The 15231-nt window shown below is 47.7% G+C and overlaps 1 protein-coding gene across 4 annotated transcripts in view; it reads right to left on the reverse strand.

Annotated features, from left to right (window-relative positions):
* Positions 1-15231, reverse strand: part of Znf341 (zinc finger protein 341) — a 43092-nt gene that overhangs the window by 8629 nt on the left and 19232 nt on the right. For all 4 annotated transcript variants that reach the window (XM_023564190.2, XM_063248502.1, XM_013150243.3 and 1 more), the window contains 5 exons: positions 14649-14844; positions 13189-13279; positions 10565-10758; positions 9975-10165; positions 7423-7631 (listed from right to left, as the gene is read on the reverse strand). In XM_023564190.2, coding sequence (XP_023419958.2) covers positions 7423-7631; positions 9975-10165; positions 10565-10758; positions 13189-13279; positions 14649-14844 — 881 coding nt within the window. The remainder of the gene's footprint in view (positions 1-7422; positions 7632-9974; positions 10166-10564; positions 10759-13188; positions 13280-14648; positions 14845-15231) is intronic.

Raw genomic sequence — 15231 nt, forward strand, 5'->3', positions numbered from 1 at the left:
TACGTTTCCTAGTGGTTCTGCTCCTTCAGAGAACCCTCACCAATACACCATCTAACCCACTGCTCTGCCCACCCTGATGCATGGAAACATCCCAAGCCTGTTCCTCTCTCTGGGCCTTTGTACTTGCTGTTGTTACATGAACTTTCCCAAACCCTGCGCTGAGCAGCACCTCCTCACCCTTCATGTCTCAGCCGATGCCACCTCCTTAAAGAGGCCCTTCTTGACCATCCTGCCTCACTGCCCCCCACAGTTCATCCCAGCCACTCCCTGTTAGGTCTCCCAGTTTATTTTCTTCTTAGCACTTACTGTCGGGAAACATTTTATTTATTTGCTTGCTTGGTTATAATCTTTCTTTTCAAGAGCAAGTGGTTCATTTCATGGGGACCAGATCTCTCCTGCTGACCACTTGCTTTGAGCATCAATGAGAATCTGTTCTGTGGAGTCAGACAGGGATCCAGGCCCCGCTCCCCTGTCTTGGATGCTCTGTTTTCTTACATTCATCCAGGGCAGAAATCCCAAATGGCCCTGGGCCTTGCTCACTCTTAAGGTTGTCACATCGTCAAAGAACACAATTGTGCCACGCAGTTCATAAACTGCAAAGTGCTACCAATCCAGCTGTTGCTCTGGACATCATTGTGGCACTCTGTCCTCCAAACAGCACTTCAGGAGCCCAAGGCATAGCTCAGTGATAGAGTGCTGCCTAGAACGCCCTGGATTCCACTGCAAAAACAGCACTGTCGGCCACAAAACATTTTAAAGGAATAAAAATTCCCATCATCTCCCCACCACAAAATACTTACCAGCCAATGGCCGCCTTTACAATGAGGCACCAACAAGGAATGCTGTGGGTAGTGTGAGGGGCTGCTTTTTCTAAAATGCACAGACTTTTCACTTAGGCCTACAGATGTTTAACAGGAAACTGACAGCAGGATAAAAGCATGGCATCTTTATCTTCATTTTGTGTGTCTCCTTTACTACTTTAAACTTTGCATCAGATTTCTGCTCAACCCTGCACATAGATGTTAATCACTTAAGGGTTGTCTATCTAAAAACTGGTAAGGTAAGGTCCCTCAGTCCTTAACTTCTCTAATCTCTCTTGCCCTTCTTCAAGATTGAATCTACCAAGATAAGAGAACCTACATTAATCGCAAAATTATAGGAACAAATCTGGGCGTGGTAGTGCATACCTGTAACCTCAACACTCGGGAGGCTGAGGCAGGAGGATCATTGTGAGTTCCAAACCAGCCTGGGCCACAAGGGGAGCTTAAGCACAGCCTGAACTGTATAGTGAGACTCTGTCTCCAAAAAGACAAAAGAAAAAAAAAAGATTCTAGGAACAGAGAGCGCCTTTCAGGCAGATCGCCCCAGAATGTGGCCACCCCATAAGCAGAAGAGATTGACTGTGAGAACCTGCTGCCTCCTGGGCAGAAGCAATCATCTCAGTTACCCTCCTGCAAGCAGAAACAATTCCAGGTGCCAAGAGAATGTGAAATCACACCTGAGGTAATGACCCATCAGACCAGCTTGAGCAACACTGCATTCTTCTTGCCCTCTGCCCTTTGTCCTTTCCTTACATAAACTGAGCTCTGTTGATAATCTGGCAGACAGGGCATAGGACAGCAGGGTGGCCACACTGCTTGAATAAATCCCTTTCTTGTTTCACTGTCCCTCAAGTCTCTTACTGGACTCCCAAGGAGGCAGGTAGCAGGACCTAGCCTTTGGGGGACCCTGGGGTTGGGCCTCTGGCTTACAACTCCAGGCATCAATAGACAGGCAGATAACCCCAAAGATGGTTCCCGATAAGGACTACCATTTTTACTAGGTCTTCCAAGGTAACATCAGCAGTCATGGAACAAATCAGCATCAGAAACAGTGGTGTCACCCATGATGTTCTTGCTGACAGCACACATCCTGGATGTATTTTTTTGGTTGGTTGGGAGTTTTTGGTTGTTTTTGGGGGGGGGGGTTGTTGCTGTTGTTGTTTGTTTTATTTTATTTTTTGTCTTTTTGGGACAGGGTCTCACTATTGGTCTTGAACTCACTTTGTAGCCCAGGTTGACCTTGAACTTGCAATGATCTTCCTGCCTCAGCCTCCTGAGTGCTAGGATTACAGGCACGAACCACCATGCCCAGCCACATCCTGACTATAATCACAAATTAAATCAGGTAGCTGGGCATGGTGATACACGCCAGTAAAATTTGGAAAACTTTGAATAAGGTTCACAGATTAGGTAGGAGAATTGTACTGATGCTAATTCTCTGATTTTAGTAACTCCACTGTGCTTAAATATGAGGTTTTTTCCTTGTTTTAGGAAACACACGGAAGATAAAGATAAAGGGCATCATGCCTGAAAACTGCTTTCAAATACTTCAGATACAATGAAATCTAGAAGGCCATATATGGGACTTCACCCTACTCTTCTCATCATTTTTCTGGAAGTCTGAAATTACACCAAAATAAGTTTAAAAAGAACACATTTGTGTATGTGTGTGCGCATGTGTGTGCATGTACGCACACACGTGCAGCACTGTGGCTGAACCCAGAGTCTTACAAATGCAAATCTAAAAAGAATATTTTTTGCACATGAGTGCCTGTACTGTAATAGGAGGAAGTGGGTCAGGGTAAATAAGGAATTCCTACTCACTTTGTACCCTTCTGTGGTTTTTTAAATACTGAGCTATATGCACATAAAAATTATTTTTTTGAAATAGGTAATTAATCTTTCTTAGAATTCCCTTGAGCCTCTGACCCGCAAAATTGTTTTTAGGAACGTGCAAATGAGCAAAGATGTATACCCAAAGCTGTTCCCTGTAAGCACTGTTTATAATAATGATAAACTGGAGATAACCCAATTATCCAGCAGTGAGAAATGGTTTAAATAAATTACAGTGCATCCCTGTACAATCCAATACTTCCTGAAATGCAAAGATGCCCATAGTATAGTTTAAATTGCAAAAGGTTTTTGTCATCTTGCTATTTCTTTTTTCCCCGAGACAAGGTATTCCTGTAGCTGGCTTCAAACTCATTGTGTAGCCCAGGCTGGCTTCAACTCAAAACAATCCTCCTGTCTGAGCCTCCTGGGTGCTGGGAATATAGGCACGAGCCTTCATACCAGGCTAAAAGGAGTTTTGTTTTGGGGGGGGGGGGCAGAGTCTTGCTGTGGCCTTGAATTTACCATGTGGCCAAGGCTGGCCTCAAACTTGCAGTGATTTTCCTGCCTCAGCCTCCTGAATGCTGGGAATACAGGTGTGTGCCACCACACCCAGGTTAGTTGGGAGATGTTTTGTTTTTTGAAGAGGTGAGCTCAAACTAGGGCCTTATGTACATCACATGGTACTCTACCACTGAGTAAATAAGGTCAGGCTGGATTTGATTCTTTTTTTAGAGATGTGAGTCTCACTACTCTCCACAGTCTGGACTTGAATCCCTGGACTGAAGGAACCTCCTGCTTCAGCTTCCCAAATAGCTATAACTGTAGGTGTTTACTACCATGCCAAGATTTCAAAGTATAATTTTTAAAAATGAGAACACCATGATCACAGCAAGGTCTCACTGAATTTCAGCCTATTCATCAGAATCTACACAGTAGGAAGATGGTGTGATAAACTTTCACCAATTCCTTGGCTGTGTCTGGGAATATAACTGTGATATTTATATTTGTATTCATATCCATAAACATACATATTACAGATATTTACCAAAGGACATACATAAAGAGGTTAACAGTGGTTATCTATGAGTGACAGGAATTGAATTTTTTCTATGCATATACAACTTTCTAAAAACCCTTTTTCAGTTACCTTAATATGAGAGACTCAAAAAAAAAAAAAAACCACGAGACCCAAAATACAAATAATTTAAAGAGCAAAGTAAAAAATAAATAAAATATTTTTAAAAGAGCAAAATAAAGAGCCATGTTAAGAAGCAGGGATTTGGGGCTGGGGATTTAGCTCAGTGGCATAAGCGCCTGCCTTGGAAGCAGGCAGTCGTGAGTTCGATCCCTGGTACCGATAAAAAGGAAAAAGAAGCAGGGATTTAGCTCAGCGGCATAAGCGCCTGCCTTGCAAGCAGGTAGTTGTGAGCTTGATCCCCAGTACCGATATAAACGAAAAAGACAAAAAAAAAAAAAAGAAACAGGGAGAGAGGCTCTATAAACACAGGAAAGCAGTCAGGGGAAGGAGGCTGGGGAGTAAACCTGAGAGCAATATGCATATGTATCAGACCCCACACTGTACATAATCAATACTATGTTTCAAAAACATGCACTAACAAAAAAAATTTGTGCAATTGTTTTGCTCACCAGGAATGGTGGCACATATCTTTAATCCAGGACTCTGGGAGTCTGAGAAACAAAACGTCAAGCCCAGCTCAAGTAACTCAGAAACTCAGCAAGACTGTCAAAAAATAAAAAGGAGGAGATATAGCTCAGTGCAAAGGCCTTAGGGTCAGCCCCAGCACTACAAAAAGAAATAAAGGGGAAAGAACAGAAAGAGGAAAAAAAAGACAGAAAAGAAAGAAGGAAGGAGGAAAAAAGAGAGAGAGTTAAGTGAGGGAAGAAGGGAATAGAGAAGAGAAGAGAAAGAGCGGGAGGAGGAAGACGAACGAGGAGAAGGAGAAGGAGAAGGAGCAGAGCTGGACGTGGTGGTGCACACCTGTAATCCCAGCACTTTGGCAGGAGGACTGCTCTGCAAGTTTGAGGCCAGCCTGGACTACAAAGTAAGTTGAAGGCCAGCCTGAACTGCATAGTGAGTCCCTGTATCAAAAAGACAACATGAATGAGTGAAAGAAAAAAAGAAAAAAGAAAGGAGGGGGGGAAGGAAGGAAGGGAGGAAGGAAGGAAGGAAGGAAGGAAGGAAGGAAGGAAGGAAGGAAAAACAGCAGCAGAGATACAGTGGCACATATAAAATTCATTTCAGAGGCTGGGGCAATTCCCACAGGCAGGCCAAGGCTCCGAGACTCAAAGGAATCAGAGCCACTGGACAGGACCTGGATGTTAGCAGTCTAACATTCCTCTGAGAGTCAGAACTCTCACCTGTTTAAACCACTGTTACTTGTGTCTCTGTGGCATGCAGCCAAGCCTACATCCACATAAATACAACAGACACCACAGCAATCACCTTAATCAAACACCTATTTTGTTTCAGGAAACACATCTACATGCCCCATCCTTGTCTCATTTGATCCTTATAAGGAATCCAATAGATGCTGGGCATGGGAGTGCAGACCTGTAATCCAGCTATTCAGAAGGCAGAGACAAGAGGATCACAAGTTTGAGACCACATCTTAAGTTGGAGGCTCAAAAGTTAGTGAGACCCCGTCTCAAAATAAAAATAAAAAGGGTTGATGTAGCTCAATGGTAGAGCACCCCTAAGTTCAATTGCCAGTACCATAAACATAAAATACAGTGTTACATAAAGAAATAAGGTAACACCATTGTGATCTCCACTTCACAGATGAGGAAACTGAAGCCGCTAGTGGCTGAATACTTTACCCAAGGTCATTCAGAGGGATCTGAGCATAGGCAGGTGGCTCCAGGACACCATTCCATCCTGAGGCCACTTCAAAGGCACCTGCCCTTCGGGGGAGGACAGCAGCATTTTATCACAGTCCACAGCAAGTACCTGTTTACAGACTTGTCTCTCTAGCATCCAAGCTCAGTCTGCGTTAACTTACTCTGAAGCCAGAGCCTCCCCTCGGAGGGTAAGAAAGGTCACCAGCCCACTCCCTGCAGTACCCGCTGGTACAAATGGTGAGAATCCTCATGGCACGGCTGAAAGGAGGCCCCGGCCAGGCAGCCCTCCTGGCTTTTCACAGCAGCTATCCCCAGAAATGTGGTACCAGAGGGCAAATGCAGGTAAAAAGCTCACAGCATAAAATCCCAGGGTCGCTAGCAGTCAGGGAGTCACAGTGAGTAGCTGCAGAGACGCCTTGTACAGAATGAGCACTGCGGAGGCCGGGAAACAACCTGAGGACACGCAGGACAAGCAGGCCACAGGAGCCCCAGCTCTGAGAAGACAACAGGACGGAACCATGGCAGTTTTATGGCTTCTACAAAGGGACGCTCCATGATTGCAGCAGGGGACTAACATGATGAAACAGAGGATCCAGAAAAATCACCCCCAGTAAAATCTACACTTGGTCTAGTTTTTGGTCAGGCTCAGACCTGGCACCTAGCTTCACTTTAGCCCACATCTTAGACATTAAATCCTGTGAGATTTCCACTTTCCCAATATGTGCTGGTTCACCCTAAGAATCACTACGCTGTTTTGCAGACAATGAAATAAAACAATTGGTTGGGGTTTTTTGTTTTGTTTTGTTGGGCTGATTTTTTATTTTTTGTCTTTTTTTTTTTTTTTTTTTTTTTTTTTTTTTGAGACAGCATTTGCTAAATCATTAAATTGCCCAGACTGGGCTCAGTCTTTCCATTCTCCTGCCTCAGTCTCCCAGGATGCTAGGATTAGGTCACCAAGCCTAACTGTATTTTTTTTTCTTTCTTTCTTTTTTTCTGTACCAGGAACTGAACTCATAATCTCATGTTGCCAGGCAGATGCTGTGCCACTGAGCTATATCCCTGGCTCTCCAACTGTATTATCATAGTTTTTTATTTTAGTCTAGGAAAAAAAAATCTCTTTTCCATCACAAATGAGGAAAGACTGGTTTCCCTTTCAAAAAAAAATTTTTTTTTAAATCGGTACCAGGGATCGAACTCATAACCATGTGCTTGCAAGGCAGGCGCTTATGCCACTGAGCTAAATCCTCAGCCCCCTAAAATATTTTTTCTACAACAAATGTCTGCCAAGGAGAATGTTACGGTTTGTTTCTAGATGTCCCCACCAAAGCCTCATGAGGTGATAGGTGCGGTTTTGGCCGTGTCTCAGGGATGTGCTTCTGGGATTGAGGACCAGATCTGGGACTGAGTCACAGTGGGATTCTCGGATCAGGGGTGTGAGTACTACCTGCCCTAAGGGTGGGTAGCCTGGACAAGGTATAAGGGACAGAAAGAGCTGTGGCCAGGGCTTGTCGCTTGTCACTTGCTTGTGGCTGCTGCCTCATGCTTGCATCTGCCATGAACTGTTTCTCCTCTGCAGTGCCCCTCTGCCACGCCATCCTGTCCTGGAGCCTGCCGATGAAGGTCTGAAATCTCTACAAAGTGTGAGCTAAATAAACCTTTCCTTCTTTAACTTTGGATGTCAAGTGTTTTGTCTCAGCAGTGAGAAAAGTAGCTGAGAGACAAATGACACAAGGACAGCCAGCATGTTTTCCTCACCTGTGCCAATACTAGGAACCACTCTGCCAGGCTGGATCCCAGCCCGGAGCCTCAGTTTTCCCTGTGGAGGTGTCCTGAGCAGTCAATGACACCCCAGTGACCCTGGGCCCTGCCTGCTGGCCCACACGCCCAGGTGGGACAGGGTGGCACATACTTGTAGACAGCACTGTCCTTCTTGGGGCTGTGCTGGGGCAGCAGGCTGTGGGAGTACTGGTGCACGCCCAGGTCATACAGCGAGGGGAAGTCCTTGCCGCAGAGGTGACAGCGGTAGCTCAGCTCCTCCTGGTGGCTCTTGATGTGCTCCAGAAACGTGTCAAGCTTGGGGAAGGTCTGTGCACAGCTCTTGACCACGCACTTGTACACCTGTGGGGAGATGCTGGTAAAGTGAGGACCACTGCCACGGCCCCCCTGCCTGCTGCCACTGGCACTGCGTGCTGCCAGGGGATGCCCTGACCTCTTTCCCTGCCCCGTACTGCTACAGCACTGGTGGGTTGTTTTGTTTTGTTTTGGCTTCACTGCACAGTTCAGGCTGGCTTTGAACTTACTTGTAGCCTAGGCTAACCTCGAACTCAGTGATCCTCCTGCTTTAGCCTCCCGAGAACTGGGATTACAGGCGTGCACCTCCACACCTGGTTGGAATGCTGGTTCTATTTTATTTTCTATGTAGCCTAGATGCATACAGAAAAATCATCCAGGCATTTGGAAGAGTGAGGCAGGAGGATTGTTGCAAGTCTGAGGCCAGCTTGGGGTACATAGTGTGTTAAAGCCTACCTTGAACTACACAGTGAGATTTGCTTTCAAAAAAAGAGAGAGAGAGAGATCATGGAGACCTGAAGATACTGTGAAGGGATGACAATGTGTCTGTTCAATGCCCTGCTGGAGTAGTGGCCCACAAATCTGAACAGACATAAGAACCTCAGGTTGCTGGGCGCTACCTTGGGATATCTGACTCGGCAGGTGTGGCAGTCTGAAGATGTAGGCTCCTGACCAGGAATATGTAGGTGATGCAGACACTGTTGGTCTGGGGACCTCACTTGGAGGACTGCAATCTAACAAGCCTGCGTAGGGTCCTCTTGCTCTCTGGTGGATGGGGCCAGCTTTAAGAACTTACTGTTGACTAAGTACCCAGGCTCTTGAGTTAAATGTTAACTTGTAAAACTCACCCAATATAATGGTTTTTCTCAGGTAGAGAAGATAACCTCACAGATCAAGATGCTGCTACCCCACAGAACATGAACCAGATTTGCATCTAATTTAGCAGTCTGAGTTGGGTGATTTTTTTCTTTTGAGATAGGATCTTGCTAGATAGCAACTCACCTTCCTCCTGCCTCAGCCTCCAGAGTGCTAGGATTACAAACATGCACCACCACACATGGCTTTCATCATCCTTTTTGAACTGGTTTTGTAACACTTCCAACTCCTCCATGAATAAGTTAAGGATAATATCAAGTCTCATTGTCCATAAGAATTATGTTTTTAACATTTTAGAAATTTTACTTTGGTAAGTAGCACATATTCCTTGGGTGCCTACACAATGGCACAGACTTCCTTGCCAACAAAATGAACCCTCATTTGCTCAAGGTGGCAAAACATGTAAGTGAAACACTTGGTCCCCTGATCCCGTGTATCTAGTACCAGACATGTGATTCCCTTCTCCCCATCAGGAGTCACAGGCAGCAGTTCTGGGGACAGCATCTCTCCAGAATGAAAACACAAAGGCGTCCTAGGGGAAATCCCCTCAGTTTGTTGCATTTGTCCTAATGGATGGAGACGTAGTTGCTGTTCTGCAACCTTAAGGACAAATGCCACAACCAAGGATGGCAGACAGAAAGCTGGAAGCCTGGTCCATCGTGATATATGTGAGCCACTGCATAAGCCCAACACTGCCTACTTATGAACTTCTTTTCATGTGAGAGAAATAACACCTAACGAGGAAGCCAGTGCTCTGTTATCTGCAGAATAACACATTCCTAAATGACAGAACACAGGTACTGACCCTGACCAGTCAGTTGTAGAACAGGTGCTCTTACTCCTAAAAAGGTTTCCAGTGCTCATGAGTGTCACTGTGTCTCTAGTGCTTCCTGGGAAAGTGACCACCATCCCAGGACCACAAAGTGTGCCACTGTGGGAGATACAGCCATGCCCTGCAATGGTGGTGACCAGAGCTGGAAAGACCCCAGCCTTGGTGCTGGGCTGAGTCACCTGACTATCTCGGGCCTGGAGCTGCCCTACCCAGGCCTCGTCCTCTGTGAGAGGACAAGCTTCCCAACTCTTCAAGCCAGCTGGAGTCAAAGGCTTCTGTGGGTTTTCCCCAGCATCATCCAACTTAACTCAACCAACCCCTGCTAGGAATCTACCCTAAGGATAAGAGCTGCAGGAGAAGACTTGAAGGGCTAACTCCTGTTCCTTTGCAGACAGCATTCAAGGCCACACAAGCTAGATGTGGTGGCGCAGGCCTGTAGTCCTAGCACTGTGGGAAGCTGAGTCAAGAAGATTATAAATTTGAGCCTAGCTTGGACAACTCAGTGACTTAGCAAAACCTGGACTCAAAAATAAAAACTGTAAAAGGTACTAGGGATATAGCTGAGTGCAAAGGTCCCAGATTTAATCCTCAGTAACATGTGCACACGCACACACCCACGACCCCTGCACCTGCCCAGGCTTGTGATAGGTGGCTGTGGCCCTTGCTGCCCCCTGCCCACCTACCTGCTCATTCTTGTGCTGGGTCATATGGGACTTGAGCTGTAAGTAGGTGCTGAACTTGCTGGGGCAGAATTGGCATAGGTAGGAGCTATCGATGAGCACCACCTGCTTGGCCTCCATCTTGTCCCCCTCGTCCTCACCCGCTGTGGGCAAAGTCTGGGGTTGTGGTGCGCCTGCCAGGGTCTGGCCCAGCCCTAGGAGAAGGTTGAGGAAGAGTCAGGCAAGGAAACCTACTGCGCGCCTCTATGCTCCCCGACCTATGTGTGCGCTGGTGGCAGACACTGTGCTCGAGGCACTGGGAGGGATGCTCACGTCCAGCAGTGGGAGGGATGCAGCCAGTACAGGTGCTACACCAGCAAGATGCTTCCACTGTGATGGAGCACGGCTTGCACTCCAGTTCCCTCCCTGCCCTCTGCTTGGACACTGTGGACATATTTGTCAGCCTTCTTTTCATCCTATGTCCCATTTTAAAGATAAAATAGACTTCGCCCAGAGAGGTCAAGGAAGTTGCCTGAGATCATACAGCTAGCAACAGAACTATGAAGCTGCAGAGGAGAGGTGTGGATAGAGAAGCTTTCCCTGCCCCTACCCACCTGTGTTTTCCTCATCCTCTTGCCTGCTGGGGTTCAAGGCCATCACTTGGACGGTCACAGAGTTGCGAGAAACAGTACTACCGCTGCGCCCCGGAGGCCACACCTTGTGGGTCTGCATGTGCTTCTTGACGTTGGACTTCTGCGCAAAGGCGCGGCCACATGCGATGCACTGGAAAGGCTTCTCACCAGTGTGGCTGCGGGTGACAAGGCCGGTCGGCTCACTCACGTGGGATGGGAATGCTGCCTAGATGGGAGCCCCTGCACCAGGATACCCAGAGGGGACCGCCAACTGCCACCTGACACTGCATGGACACATGCTCTGGCTGACACAGGCAGGCCACTTCCCTGAGCTGATCGACCAGACCTAGACCGAGGTCCTCTGTGAGACACAAGCTGTCCTCACTGCGGGGAGCCCACCCTTCCTGCTGCAGCACAGAGCTGGTACCTCCCTGTAATTACAGGGCTCCTGTAATTTTCTTTAACTCCTTTTTTTTAAGATGTCCAAGTTGCCCAGACTGGCCTCAAATTTGCAATCCTCGGGGGCTGGGGATTTAGCTCAGCAGCCTAAGCGCCTGCTTGCAAGTGCGTGGTAGTAAGTTCAATCCCCAGTACCGATAAAAAAAAAATTTTTCCAATTCTTCCGCCTTAGCCTCCTAAGTATCACCCAGGACTGGCTTCAATTCACTTTTTCTTTTTTTCCCCCTAAATCCAGGACCTCACTCTGTAATTCAGGCTGGTCTTGGAACTCGATATGTAGCCTATGATCACAGCAATCCTCCTACCTCAGCCTGCTAAGTGCTGGGATTACAATATGGGCCACCACACCCAACTATCTCTACCCCTTTTTATTTTGAAATGGGTCTCACTAAATTGTTAAGTGTTCCAGGCTGAGCTCAAACTTGCAATCTCCCTGCCTCAGCCTCCCAGAGTACTGGGATTATAAACGGGTGCCACCATGCCTGCCTTCAACTCACTTTTTTAAAATTTAGAATAATTTTGAAATGAAGCTTCATATCATTGTTGGATATGGAAACTTGTCATAAATACTAAGTAAACAAAAATTTCAATTTAAAAAAATGTTATTACGACCCATAGCTGTACTGTTCAGTGAGGCATGGGACTGTTTAAATTTAAATTCACTGAACAGTAGTTATGGTGGTGCACATCTCTAATCCAGCACTCAGGAGGCTGAGGCAGGAGGATTGCCTTGAGTTGAAGGCCCATCTGAACTGCACAGTGAGAGCTTGTCTCAAAATTTTTCATTAAAATTAAAATAAATTAGAAATCCAGTTTCTCAGCTGTACTAGCCACATTCGGAGTACTCAACAGTCAGCTGTATATGACAGCAGCTGCCACAAGGGACTGGCATTTGAGTATCTCCATCACTGCTCAGAATTAGCAGCCAGCACGGAAGAAGACTGGTAGGTCTCAACTGAGTTTAGGTCTAACTTTGCCCTACAGGGGACACCTGGCAACATCGAGAGACATTTTCAGCTGTAACAGCAATAGGGCAGAGTGTTACGGTATCTAAAGGTCAGGAATCGGGCCTGTATTTTAATAAATAAACATTCCACTAAGCACAACAATCAGCCCCACAGCGAAGAGTGCCAGGACCAGAGTCTGAAATGTCATCACTGAGAGGCTGAAAAGCCCTGGTCTCATAAGAGGCTGCTCCCTGACAGGGCTGGAATATCACACACACATACACACACACACTCGCACACGCACACACACTTATCTTCATGCTCTCTCCCTCCCTTTTTCTTTCCTTCTCTCCCTTCCTCCCTTCTTTCCTCTTTCTCCCTGTTTCTCACAGCTGTGCCTACCTGTAGTCCAGCACTCTCGGAGGCTGAGGCAGGAAGATCAAGAGTTTGAGCCCAGTCTAGACAACTTAGCAACTTAATGAGACTCTGTCTCAAAAAATAAAGGATTGGAGCTCAGTGCAAATGCCCTAGGTTCAATTCCTGGTACCAACAACAACAAAAAAGACAGACTCACAACACATCGAGACATTTTCCACTGATTCTCCAAAGACTGCAATTGCAAAGAGCAGACTATGCTCACTACGGTTTTTCAAATTTTTCAATGCCATTTTTAATGAACCATCCACAGTTACCTCCTGTGCGAATGCACTCTGCTCTGTGAGGAACCCTGATCATGACAACCATCCATTTCCCAAACAAAAGAACTGAGGCCTAGACAGGCTCCTTGCCTTGTTTTTTGAGAAAGGGACTCACTATGCAGTTCAGGCTGGCCTCAAACTCCTGCCTCGGGCTCCTGTGTGCTGGCATTACAGGTGTGCAGCATCACACCCAATCTCCTTGGCCATTCCTGGCACAGGAGGTGTCATGGCTCATGCCAACTAAGTTAGGATATCCTAGTGCCACCCTGGCAGAGCACATTACCCAGGCCAGGTAGCCTCACAGGTCTGGAAAGCTCCTCTTGACCAGTTTGTCCCACACCCAGCCCACCGTGGTGGGGAGGCCCCTTTCCTTGGCCCCGAAAGATGAGTGGGAAAACCATCCTGACCAAGACTGTAGGCCCAAACGCCATAAAAGGACAACAGGGGTTTGGTTACCTCTCTGGACAGCCACCCGTCCCCCCAGGTCCTGCGTCCACGGTACCTCCGGATGTGCTGCTGCAGGTCAAAGTTCTTCGTGAAGGTCTTGTCACAGTAGGAGCACTTCAGCTTCTGAGCCTTTGGCTTCCCTGCAGCTGAGATGCAAAGTGGGAAGGGATGGTGAGGCTGGGCCCAGCTGACTCCAGCCACTGCACCCCTGACCCACAGCCTGGAGTCCACAGTTATGCACAAGCAGAGCAAGAGCCACCACCGAGGTCCTCACAGGGGCTGGGAGGAAGCGTGGGACGTGAGATGGCTGGGAAAGTGGCATGGGACACTCAAGAGTTCCTCTTGTCCCAGGGTGCAGTCTGGTCCCACTGAGTCCTCTGATCCTGGCCTCTTCGCTCCCTCCATCCGGCTGTGGCAAGATAACTTGCTAACCTCATAGAGCTCAAGGACGGCCCCGCTGCAGGGCCTTTGCACTGGCTGGTCCCTCAGAAACCCACAAGGCTGCTTCCTGCTCCTCTTCATACATGGACGGGCAGGCAGTGTCCTCTAGGCTCTCAATCCCAGCACCCACAGCAACTCTGCCTCTCCCACTAGGCTGTGAGTAACTGAGGGCAGAAGACCAAGACACTAGGTCCTCCGTGCCTGGCAGAGACAGCCATTCACATTTGTGGAAGGAAAATAGGATGTTTATTTCAAAGTCCTCAAAAATTCTCATTACTCTTTCTCCATTCACTGACCGCTTCCAACACTGTCCCCCACCCCATCCACCTAAGTTCCAAGGGGTGGCAGACGCTGCTACTTGCCTGACTAATGTTCACTCTCCTTCCTTTCCCAGAGATCCCTACACAATGGGATCGTCAGTGTTTCCGTTGAAAACACATTTCCCAGCTTCCTAACATAGCTCTGACCATCTAAGATCTCAGCAATGAAAAGTAAGTGAAAGTGTCACAGAAATTCTGGAAATGGGTGGTACCTCTTTCACCCTTCTTCTCTTCCTTCTTTTTACTGCCTGAAATATAAAACTGATGGCTGGAGCTCTAGCAGCCATCTTAGATGAAGAGGTACCCTGATAAATGAAGCTATGCTCTGGGACCAGAGGAACAGAAAGACAGAAGAAACGTGGGTGCCTGGTGAAGGTGTCATATGATTCCCAGACTGCCTTGTTCTATGAAGGAGAGAAACAAAAAAAAAATTTTTTGTCACCAGGAATTGAACTCAGGCCCTCATGCCAGGCAGGCACTGCGCCACTGAGCTAAATCCCCAGCTCCAATTTTATCATTTTGAAATATTATTTTAGATTTTCTATTACAACCAAACTCAACTTTATTATAAAAGGGAGAAGTGGAACCAAGCAGCCTGTGGCTCGGCCAATGCCAAGGAAAGATGCCAGCTGTTACATTCCTGCACCTGGGGCCACCCACACAGTTCACACCCAGAAGTCCACAGCCATACCCAGGCAGGGCAAGACACCTCATGGTGCCCAGGAAGAAAACCCAAGACATAAGCGGGCCCCACCTTCTGGGAGTCCACCGGCACCTTTTGCCCGTCGGGTCTTCAGTGTCGGCGGGGGCTCAAAAGTGGCCACTGTGCCCGCAGTGGCACTAGTGAGGGGGGAAGCAGGGTTTGGTCCTTTTGGTTTGAATCCCTGCTTGCCAGGGCTGTACACGGGTGGTGTGGGGTACACTGGAGCGTCCACGCACTGGCTGGGCATCTGGAAGGACAGCACTGTGAGGGAAAGAGGCCAGGCAGGAAATGGGGAGCCGCTGCAGCCGGGGGACTCTCACTGTGGCCCTGATCCCAGCCATCACCCCTGGATCTCCATCCAACCCCCTTCCCCAGCTCTAGCACCCCAGCTACAGTCACAAGCCCTTAGGACTTCATGAAGCCAGCGGCTTGGGTCCAAAGACACCCCAGCAATACTGGGTTTCAATTCTCTGTCTCAGTTTCCACACCTGTAGAATGAGACCACTGAGTCTTCCTCCTGCTGTGGACTCAGCGGAGTGACATGTACAGAGCTTAGCACAGTGGGCAGCCTTCAGTATGCACTCAGAGCTGCTCAGACTGCGATTAGCAGTGGTTTCCTAGCATGGCCTGGGCC

This window comes from Cavia porcellus, unplaced genomic scaffold (assembly GCF_034190915.1).
Source record: "Cavia porcellus strain 051 isolate PalLab524CR breed Dunkin Hartley unplaced genomic scaffold, mCavPor4.1 scaffold_5, whole genome shotgun sequence".
Classification (NCBI taxonomy): Eukaryota; Metazoa; Chordata; class Mammalia; order Rodentia; family Caviidae; genus Cavia; species Cavia porcellus.